At 40.8% G+C, this 12117-nt stretch overlaps 1 protein-coding gene across 2 annotated transcripts in view; it reads left to right on the forward strand.

Moving 5' to 3' along the window:
* Positions 1-9761, forward strand: part of LOC129761775 (serine/threonine-protein kinase LATS1) — a 315887-nt gene extending 306126 nt beyond the window's left edge. For both annotated transcript variants that reach the window (XM_055759536.1, XM_055759534.1), the window contains one exon: positions 9214-9761. In XM_055759536.1, the coding sequence (XP_055615511.1) occupies positions 9214-9642 (429 nt within the window). In that variant the 3' untranslated portion in view covers positions 9643-9761. The remainder of the gene's footprint in view (positions 1-9213) is intronic.
* The last annotated feature ends 2356 nt before the right edge of the window (positions 9762-12117 follow it).

Below are 12117 nucleotides of genomic sequence, written 5' to 3' on the forward strand. Positions count from 1 at the left end.
CTGATTCAACGGACGAAAACATGCGGATCATTGCACAAACAGGTTGGTTGTATCCATACAAAGTACGATGAAATCCCGGCTGCATTAGGGATCGGTATCTCAGCATCCTACCCGAGGCTCGAAAGTCCAAAAGCGATAGGAGATACGAGCAGTCGACATCGCCATTGAGTAGTTTAACTACAAACGTCGCTTGTTGAATCTTTCGTCTCCGATCAAGTGTTTCAAGTCCAAGCAAGCGACACCTGTCAGCATATGCTGGTAGGTTCTTTGGGTCACGCCACGGTAAATTTCTGAGCGCAAGCCGTACAAACCTCTTTTGCATTCGTTCAATCCTTAGGTTCCACGTGACATCATTAGGAGCCCAAACAGCAGATGCATTCTCCAGGATCGGGCGAACAAGAGAGCAATACAATGCTTTTAGGCAATGCGGGTCCTTGAAATCTTTGGCAATCTTGAATAGAAAACCAAGTTGTCGGTTTGCCCTAGATATGGTCCAGGTATAATGAGAATGGAAGGAAAGTTTAGGATCCAGCACTACGCCAAGATCTACCACTTCATCTACTCTCTCAAGAACATTTTCAACGATGTGATAGTCAAAAATGATTGGATCCTTGGATCGATGAAAGGTCATTACATGGCATTTACCGATGCTAATAACAAGTTTGTTCTTGCGGCACCAGTGAACAAACTCATCGAGTAGCCTTTGAAGACGTAGACAATCCCCGATGCAACGTACCACGACATAGATCTTCAAATCATCAGCATACATAAGTTTGTTCTTGAAGCCTAACGAAGATGCAGCGTCATTGAAATATAACACGAACAATAAAGGTCCCAAATTGCTTCCTTGTGGGACACCAGATACGCTCACAAACGATGATGATACGCTAGAGCCATGCTTGACACGAAGCTTCCTATCAGTAAGGTACGACGACAACCACGACACCAATCTGTTCGATGCGCCCATCCGTGATAGTTTACACAGTAGCACTTTGTGGTCGATCTTATTAAAGGCTGCCTTTAGGTCTGTGTAGATCACGTCTACCTGTGCCATTTGTTCTAAAGCTTCGAAACAAGTACTGGTGAAATCCAACAGATTGGTACTTACGGATCTACCGGGAATGAAACCGTGCTGATCGGACGAAATGTGGGACTTAGTAGCATGTAGAATTTGATCACTGACGATAATCTCAAAAATTTTCGATGCAGCGGGGAGGCTGGTTATTCCACGATAGTTCTTCACATTACGTCGATCCCCACTTTTGTGTACAGGTAACATATATGATTCTTTCCAGCACATGGGAAACACTCCTCTTTCAAACGAGTGTCTGAAAATGAAGGCAAGCGGCTCTGCAACTGCAATTATGCAGCGACAGAAGACAGATGCAGAGATACCATCTGGTCCAGGAGAAAATGAATTCTTCAATTTCTTGGAGGCGTGGATGATCATTGCAGGTAATATTTCAAACGTATCCAAATCTACTGCATCCGCAACGATGTTAGACGCAGCCAGTTCAGCATCGGAATCGCTAGATGGCTCGGGTTGAAAGACGGAAGCAAAATGTCTTGCGAAGAAGTTGCACGCTTCGGCTTCATCACTGGATTCCTTGTCTTCATACACTAAATTGGACGAAACTATTAGGTTTTTGCGTTTGCTATTGACAAAGCTCCAGAAGGATTTTGGATCACGACGTAGACCAAACTGCACCCTTTTTTTTTTTTTTTTTTTATCTTCGCTTATTTTTCGTCGGCCTATTTCCGCCACTTTAGTGCCAATCACCGACATCAGGGAGGCGACTCCACCTGTTCCTACCTATCAGACTCAACAACTCATGAGCCGGGCCAACTTCTTTTACTTCCGCTCCGAAGGAAGACGTAACCAGAGATTTTTCGCCTCAGAAAATCCCAACGACGCCAGCTGGGATTGAACCCAGGCCGATCGGATTGTGAGGCTGTTACGCTAACCATACAACCACTGGCGCCGTCTAAACTGCACCCTTAATACATGTGATTTGTAGAGTGCAGCATTTAGATGCCTATAGTCATCGCTTGCATGTTTGAAATTGACTTTTGTAAAGTTGTATCGATGAGTTCGCATACGTCGCTGCCATTGATTGCGTACACGCTTCGCCCTCCGGAGGAGAGGCGTACTCCAAGGAGGTGAAATTGGGCACCGTTTCAAAAGAACGTTCGCAATCAGCCATTTGCGAATGATGTCGCAAAATTTGAATGCCATGTCATGGACGTTCGTACAATCGTAGATACAACTCCAATCAGAACCGGACAGATGGGCAGAAAGGCTGTCAAAATCAATTTTGCGGTAATTTATTTTCCTTTCTTCTACATTTCCCACTGGAAGCGAAGTCACTGATTTAGCTGGTGCGTTGAAGCGAATGGTCAAAGGAGGGTGATGAGGATCTACGGACACTAGTGAATCAACGGCGGTCAATACTTCAGCATGGCTTCCTTCGGTTAAAAAAACCAAATCCAATGTACGGCGCAGGTGATTTTGTTGTGCATTAATTTGATTCATGTTCAAGAAATCCATTCCGTCAATCAGCGCTGCGCTCGCCGGAGTCAAAAGTATCGGGTTGTCGAGACGTAAGCTGTTGTCGTCGTTAGACCATGCTAAACGCGGCTGGTTATAGTCGCCACAAGCGAGAATGATAGCTTCGGAGTTGGCGGACACACTTAGTTCACGGACGGTGGCGATATGATCTTCCATCAAAACAACGTCCCGGCTTTTATCGGGTGGAATGTAAATGTTACACATCAGGAAACGATGGCCCCGAATATTCGCAGAAACACACACTTGCTCCAGTCGATTTCCGTTAAGCGTGTCGATGCGTGTGCTCACGTGTCGATTGGCGACAGCTATCAGTACACCGCCAAAATTACGCTTGTCGCTATTCAGAGAACATCGATCACATCGAAAAACGTTGTACGATGATCCGAAAATTTGCAGTGAATTGATGCTATCGTTTAGTCCAGTTTCCGTCAGCAATATAACGTCATAACCGCAGTCGAGGGAAGTAAGAAATATATTGTCCAGCTTGGTCCTCAATCCTCTTACATTTTGGTAATAAATCCAGACGGCATCATCGATGGAAGTAGAAGTATGTTGCAACACAGACTGATTGAGTGCTGGGGTCGAGAGAATAGAATGGATATACTCGCCTGTGATGGGAACCCTTGGGTTCCCACCGTCCTCATCATAACGCATTGGAACATCGATCAATTCTGCATTGCATCTACCGGTGGTGTGATGGATGTTGGCGTCAGGTTGACAACGGGAGGTTTCCGAAATTTTTGGACAGTAATCTCCTCGAACTCACGGAATATGATGCCCTCTGGCCAAGACGAAGGGTCCATTGCTTTGGATTTCAAAGCTGGATCAAGACCGACTTTGAACGAGATGAAGGTCATGTTGCCGATGTCTGCTCCTTTGGGGACCAGTTTGACTACATCGGGATCCTGGGTTAATTGCAAATTTGCACGCACCATTGCTGAAATTTCCCCATTGGTCACATCGGGACGTATGCGAGACAGGTAGAGCCAAAATTTGGGTGCTGGTTTTGCACTGATGGCAACAGATACAACATCATTCCCAATCAGCTTAGAGCCAGACTGACATTCAGACGATTTTTGTGTGACATCAGGTCCACGAAGACGTTTGGCAGCTCGAACAGGTTCTAATGAGGGCCAACGCTTCACTGCGGGTGACATGGTCAACGAAGTGGGCCTAGATGACAATTGCTTTATTTCCGATTACAAATTGGTGATTGCTTCCGTGAGTGCAGCCAGCGGAGATTTTTCATCTGCTACCTTAGTAATGGAGCGGAGATGGGAATTGCTGAACAGCTCAGCGCATTCATCGCACATCCAAAAGAGATTTTTCCGATGTGACGAGAAATAGCCCAGAAGAGCACGTGTCACTACCGGCTGGCCAGCACATTGCAAGTGGAATATGCCACCACAATATCCACGGCATGTGACGAATTCAATGCCGTTTATCATTTGGCAGCAGTTTGCACAAATCTTCTCCATGATAACCGTCGAACTTATTCGCCTATCGGTAGGCTTACAGCACAGCACAAACACAAGAACAGCAAAGAGGTGCCGAGGAATGTTTATTGTTTTTGTGTAAAAGTGGATGATAAATCAGATGAACAAAACGAAAACTTTTAGGCAGCTACAGTTGCAACACAAACGTAAGAACGATAATATCGACAACTTTGTCACATTCGCACAACAAACAGTCAATGGACAGTCACTAATTAAAAAATATTTGAGTGCGAAATCACAATAAAAACGGTAAGGAATAACGATCAAAACAAACACGATTTGACTGAATCTTGTTTTGCATTGAATATTACATCGACGAATATATTTTTTTCCACTATGTTTCGTAGGAGAGTGTATGCATACTGACAGATTTCTACTGCGAGGTGTTTAATGTAGGATGAAAGGTGGGAATGTTTATGTTTATATATGATTGGGGCGCTAAGAGAACGAAAGAGGAAAGAAACGAAACAAAAGAATCAATATGCGTAGAGATTATTTCGTTTCCACTTCACCCCGATACACTGAAATTAATCCACCGAAAATGACTGTAGTGGAAGTGAGAGGTGTATAAATAAAATTCAATCACATTTATTCGCGTTGACGGCGGAATGGTGTCAACATCTGGATACGACATTAGTTTGTATGAGGCCAACTATTCTTTATCAGCTTAGTCGGCCCTGAGGCAGTTTTAAATTGCTAAAATTTGTATGAAATTTTATTCTTGCCGTTATTTACCTACTAGAAATACGTTGTTCTGACCCTAATTTAAACCATTTGCTATGATTTTTCAGATATTCCAAAAAAACTTACTTTTAAAAACTTACCATTATAATATAAAATTATCTTTAGACACAATTTTTGTATGATATTTTTTCACTACTTGCAAGCAAAAGTGATTTTAATTTATATGGAGTACTAATTTCATTTGGGAAAAATTATTTTCATTCATAATTCATAATTTCGTAATACGAAGCTCAATGCCGTCAACGCGGATTAGCTTCGAAAATAACTAGCTCTGCTCTTCGATCACACCAGCGCGATGTGCATACTTCTCGGCGCAGTGCTCCGTACAGGAGTAGCACTTCGGCGGAGCACACTGCCGTAATGAAAGGGTTAAAGGAAGAAGTTCTGCCATATGAAAAATATGGATGTTTGTTGGTTTATTATTTAATACAGAGTACTCGGGGTGGACGGAAAGTTGAAAATGCTTGTAAAGAGCACATTTAATTTATTTTTGGTTATACACGTGGATGTCCTACGTGTCCATATTTAAACATTTTTTTTTCATACATACATTTATTGAACCTTCCATAATGTGGAAATAACAATAATTGGTTATACATTTAGTTCTAACATAATAAAGTATTACGTTTGTTGTCAATTCTTACAGTTAAAATTTCACATGTGTGCTGGAGCACAACACTAACGTTTGACCACGTTCAAATAATTAAGGTTTTTTTCTTCAGACGTGTTACCATAGGTTGACCGAGTCGCCTTGCTAGTGGATTTGGATGATTCTTCACCTTTTCCGCATATTTCCTCCTCGTTTTATGAAGTTCTTCTTTAACCGTCGCCATCCTTAAGTCTCGATGTATGACACTATTGCGAATGTACCAAGGGGCGCCAGTAATTTGTCTTAGCAGTTTATTTTGTACTCTTTTGATGATTTCGATATTACTTGCTGAAGCTGTTTGCCATAGTTGACAGCCGTAATGCCAAATAGGTTTCAGCATGGATTTGTATAGAAGTAGTTTGAACTCTAGTTTTAATTTCGACTTCCTCCCGATTAGCCAATGTATTTGTTTTGCTCGCATCTTCAATTGCGTTTTCTTCGCATCTATGTGTTTCTTCCAGGTTAGACAACGATCTAGATGTACATCAAGATATTTAATTTCATTCGATTGAGGTACTGCAGATCCATTGAACTTGATTTGTGGGCATGTGTTCTTATTAAGCGTGAACGTAACGTGGACACATTTTGTTTCATTTACTTTAATTCTCCATTTTTGAAGCCACTTTTCCACGACCGTTATGTGTTCCTGGAGATCCCGTGAAGCAATCGTTCTGTTTTTGTGACTGCTGAGAATAGCTGTGTCATCTGCGAATGTTGTAGTCATAAGGTTACGCGCGGTCGGGAGATCAGCTGTGTAGTTGAGATAGAGAACTGGTCCAAGAACACTGCCCTGAGGAACGCCAGCATAAAATTCTTGCTCTGGTGATAGAGTTTGGTTATACCGAACATGAAACTTTCTTCCCGGTAGATAAGAACGCATAATGTCATATACTTGTGGTAGCATATTTTTAATTTTATAGAGCAGTCTTTCGTGCCAGACTTTATCGAAAGCTTGAGCTACATCAAGAAAAAGCGCTGAGCAGTATCCGCGGCCTTCATATACTTTACGAATTTCTTCTATCAATCGGTGCACTTGTTCAATAGTGCCATGTTTTGCTCGGAATCCGAATTGATGATTCGGGATTAATCTTTCAATCTCGGGCGCTGATTTTATCAGGATAATTTTTTCGAACACTTTTGAGAAAATTGGAAGGATGCTGATGATTCTGGCGATAGTTTGTTTTGCCAGATACGTCTTAGTCGTCGCTTTTCTGCAACTGCTGCTTTTATGTGGGAGGCAGTAATATTTTTTTGTGTTTCTGAGGCTTCATAGGCTTCAGGCTTCATGAGTACACTGAGCTGGTTAACTGCTTCCTCAATATGATGTTCGTTATCCAGAGGTAGATCGAGAATGTTAGATCTTATTTTGTCTTATTATTTTGTCCAATTCGTCGAAAAGTTAGTGAGATTAGATGACGTCTGCTTCACTTCCTTTTCTATGAAGTATTCCAGGAGTATTGGTGAGTGATCAGATGATAAATCCAGAAGAAGCTTCGATCGAATTCGTTTACTATTAATATTTTTTGTGACAGCGAATTCTAGCAGGTCCGGAAGTCGTGCGAGGTCCTCTGGCCAGTGTGTCGGTTCACCGCATGATGCAATGTCATAGCCAGAGTCAGTGATAACGTTGTATAATACGCGTCCACGAGTGGTAATCAGCCTTGATCCCCAAAAGGTGTGTTTTGCGTTAAAGTCACCAGCGACGATAAATCGGTGCCCTTGGAGTGAGAAGAAGTCTTTCAGTTCCTCTTCCAAAGGGTGGTGGTTCGGTGAAGAGTAGAGTGCTGTTAGTACTATTTTCTCAGATTTATTCTCGATGCACACAGCCGCTGCTTGGATATTAAGAGTACTGTGACGGTGCCATAAATAGTGTGGAATATCTCGTTTGATGAGGATCGCAGCCCCACCTCTTGCTGACCCGTGCGGGTGATTTGTACCATAGAAATCATATCCCTTAACTCTGATGTTGTACCCTTAGAAAAATCCTCGGTCGAAAACTACTAAATACATTTGGTAATGCAAAATTAGTAGAATGTACAAATTTTTTGTACATATTGTCAACAAACCCGCATCCCTACCAGAGATTAGTATATTTTACTCGATAACATTAGTAAGCTTGGATATTGTCATATCTGAAAATTGGTGAGAAAAGCGCGTATTAACCATTTTCATTGTTCCTATAAGGCAATACGGAGGTATAATAAGGATATAATTCTGATACGTGCATTTTCGGCGAGAAAATGTAGCCGATATTGGGCTTCCGAATCGTTGTTCTGCTTGACATATGTGTTTATTAGTACGGTCGAAAATGACTATAGATTGGTAGTATTTACCAAAAAATTCGTTATATTTACTAATTATTTCTCTCAGTGTAGTAATCCGTCAGATGAGTTTCATTGATAAGAAAAACGTCAATGTCGTGTTGGTTCAAGAATAGTATAATTTCATTCAAATGGTTATGTATCCCGTTTGCATTCCAATAGCAGATTTTCAAAAAATTTATTTTGAACATTGCAATTTTTGGATGAGAAGTTGCTGGCTGCGCAACATTTCTTGCATCATTGTTTGCATTGATGTCATGAGTTGCATAATTGAACCCATAAATACTTGTAATTGGTCCGCGGGAGGAATTATTGATGTTGAAGGTTGGGAGAGTAGAGCATCCCTATACGATGTGCTAGGTGTAGGCGTGAAACCAGGAGGTTGGGGTTTTGGGTGTGTGGCTGAATTTACCGTTGGTTGCAGGGTTGGCTGATAGTTTGCAGGCCTGCTAGTTGCAGCTTTTTGTCGAGATTCTTGCGGTTTTTTCTTTAATGTTGTATATACAGGGCACCCCCTGTAGTTTGCAGTGTGGTTGCCACCGCAGTTGCTGCATTTTTTTTGCTTCTGTTGCTGTTCTTGAGACTGGGCATTTTTTTGTCTCATGAATGCCACTGCAGATTACACAGAATGCTGGAAGGTTGCCATAACCTTTGGTATGCCCGTATTCTTGGCAGTTGTGACACTGCACAGGGCCAGTCCGTTTGTGCGGCTCTTCGAACGTCACTACACGATTTAAAAGTCGGGTGACTTTATAAATTGGATGCACTTCACCCGGTTTCAATTTCCTCGTTGATGGCTCTAGTTCTACTCTATAGAGCGGCTGTGGTTTTTTAGTCGGTTCAACATATTAGTAACCGAAGCCACTTCAAAACCTTTATCGATTAGAACGTCTTTTATATCATCGGGTGAAACACCCTGTTCTATGCCTTTCAGCACCACAGATAGACCTTTCCAAGCTTTTAAGCGGTAGGTGTAATAGAGAGTTTTTTCCTTCTCTAACGCGTTCACAATTTTGCGATAATCGTCAATCGTATTGCACTGCACTTTTAGTTCACTAATGTTTCCGCGTTGCACATTGCGGCACAGAAAATTGTTGCTACCGATAGCTTTTTTAACTAGGTCAATCGCGTTTCTAGTTACCACCTGACGCAGGTAAATCGGTGCGGGCTTTGATTCTACAGTTTTTTGCTGTGCACCTTCGTCGTTCACCGGAGCAAGGGCATCGAACCTATTGCTCAGAGGGATAACTGTGTTGGCTGTAGTGTTTGTATTTAAACATATTTAACATATTTATATTCAACATATTTACACTCCATCTCATGGACAGCGTGTACAATCCTACTTCCTCGCTTTAGTTTCTCCAGAATAAGATGATTTAGTGTGCAGAATGAAGCGGAAAGTTAGTGATGACCTTGTTTTATTTCTTTTTTTAGGTGATCAATTGGAGACAAACGCTGAAGATACCAATGGAAGCACTGCTTTCTTCAGAGTCACAGGACATTATTCTTCGACTGTGCAAAAATGAAGATGAGCGCATTGGAAAAAATGTAGAAGAAATAAAATCCCACCCGTTTTTCCGTAGCATCGACTTCACTAAAGATTTAAGGAACCAGCAGGCACCTTATGAGCCGCGTATAAAATATCCTACTGATACATCAAACTTTGATCCGATTGATCCAGCGCGGTTACACGACTCGTCATGTGAAGAGAGTAGTCATAGTATTGATGAGCTTTTCGATAGCAGTAAACCTTTTCACCACGGCTTCTTTGAATTCACTTTTCGACGTTTCTTTGATGACGAGAGTGATCATAAAATCTCTCTTGATGCAAACGACAGTCAAACTGAAGCTATTTATGTGTGAAATTTACTAACAGATTATATTTATACTGTGCAAAAAGGATGTTATTGTTTATTGGAGAGTGTGATATGCCTTATCAAAGTCGAATAAATATGAACCATTTCAAAGAAATTTATTTAAAATATGATGTTTTGATCGTAACACATAGATTCAAATGCTAATAAACTAAAAATAGAATGCTATATGCCGTAATGTAAATAAAATTATTACTAAAAGAGGAATGACGTCCCGATGTCTCTTACAAGTTGAGTCCCTGTCGATTTACATAGTAGTTCAATCTTATCGAGACTTTAATTAGTTTAATAACCGAAAGATTGTAAAGACCGTAGCACCATCTAATGAATAATATGTATGAAATTACGCATTGATTGGCACACTGATAGTATTACAATGCTCACGAGGTTTTCTTGAATTGGATTATATAAAAAAAAGCAGTAAAACATTATGAATATTTTCAAAATATTATAGTTTATACAGTATCACAGTGAATGGCGGTTATTTTCACGCAAAAAAAATGAGACAAATGTGAACCAGAACTTTCATTAGCTTTTTACAAAAACACATTGCTTATACACTGTACATAAAATCATTTCGTGTATGGTCCTGGCTGAATCTATAAAATGTGTTCGGTCTTCCGTTGATTTTAAACTAGAATTTCCGTTATCTTTGTTTAGTTCTACAGTTAGTGGTATTATCGGCTGAAAAATTGAAAATATACTGAACGAATTGTTTTTTTTATTTATTTACTTTTTGAAATACTTAAAGCTTAAATTATCCATATTCTTTCAGAGTGTCTGGCAGAAGCTGTTCTTGTTCTTGTTGCCTCGGTTCATATAACCTTATTCTTGTTTACGGTAATACCGTAACTCCACCTAGCTCTGCGCATTTAAGTTTTTGGCGTAGGATTACGTCTTTCGGGTAAGGTAAGGAAGGAAGGTATTGTATTATAGATACTTTAAACTTTTGCAGTTCATTCGTCTCTAGCCTTGAGAAAGGCCCTTTGAAAACTCTACTCTATTCTACTCCAGCGCTACCACCTCCGCCCTCTTGCCTTGAGTCGGTGTCCACACAAAGAATGCTGAAAAAGGGGTCTTTCGGGTACATATTGGGGTACAATTTAAAAATCGAAAACCGAGCAAATCGTGAAAATTGTCCAATTTCAAACGCTTATTGCTCAGTCATTTCATGATGGATTGATGAAATTTTTGCGTCAATCGATTTCGATACTTCATAACCATTTTTTCTATTGAATAAAATAATATATCTCATGAAACTAACTATCGAACAATTGAAAAATCTCAACCATTATCCTAACGGATATACTCACTTATGATTGGTCGAATTGATGACACATGCGGCGGTTCCCTAACAGAGACATCAAAAAAGAGCTGCCTGGGGGAAATCGGCATTGCAATTACATGAAAAGAAGGAGGAACTTTTACTCCCACCGAAATGTGTTCCCTAACAGAGACATTAAAACCAAGCTGCCTGGGAAAAGCGGCATTGCAAATATATGCAAGTCGGGAGCATTTTTATATTTTAAGTAAGGTAAGTGATACGATTAGTTCTAGCAAATGAAATTTAACCCTTTCATTACGGTAGTGTGCTCCGCCGAAGTGCTACCCCTGTACGGAGCACTGCGCCGAAAAGTATGCACATTGCGCTGGTGTGATCGAAGAGCAGTATGAATTTCATGTCGTCTAAAGACGACGCTCGTACACAGCTCGTCGCACGGATGTCGTCTATAGACGACACTCGTAACGAAAGGATTAAGGACCCTTTTCCAGAAAACAAGACGAGCAAACCTTATACACGAAACTCACGACACACATTTTAGGAATGTTTCAACGAAGTGGCAAATAAAAATAATAGTTAGAGTCGCGTTCAGGAAAAAAATCCCGTAGCTAACGAAATCGACGAAATGTGGACATCAAATTCTAAGCAGTCAATCGAGGGCAAGGATTGCTAGAGTTTATCTTCCATCTCCTTGCAGTAGTAGTACAGCGAAGACTGTTCTCTTATTTTTAATTATGGATAAATGATTTTGCTATGCTATGCTAGCTATCTTATTAATTTTTTTTGTTATGAATTATGTTTTTTATCTTCGCTTATTTTTTGTCGGCCTACTTCCGCCACTTCATTGCTAATCATCGACATCAGGAAGGCGACTACATCTGTTCCTACCAATCAGACTCAACAACTCATATGCCGGGCCAATTCCTTTTACTTTCCTGCCGAAGGAAGACGTGATCAGAGATTTTTCACATCAGAAAATCCCAACGACTCCAACTAGGAACCCAGGCCGATCGGATTGTGAGGCTGTTGGTCTTACCCACACAACCACTGGCGCCGTCCGTTATTCATGTTGTGTTAATAAGAAATTGTACATTTTTTCCAATATCCGGTATCCAGTCGGATAGCAAATATTGGCCGGATAGGCCGGATATCCGTTTCATCTTTAGTATCAATGTTTATATT

The sequence above is a fragment of the Toxorhynchites rutilus genome, chromosome 1 (genome assembly GCF_029784135.1).
Source record: "Toxorhynchites rutilus septentrionalis strain SRP chromosome 1, ASM2978413v1, whole genome shotgun sequence".
Lineage (NCBI taxonomy): Eukaryota > Metazoa > Arthropoda > Insecta > Diptera > Culicidae > Toxorhynchites > Toxorhynchites rutilus.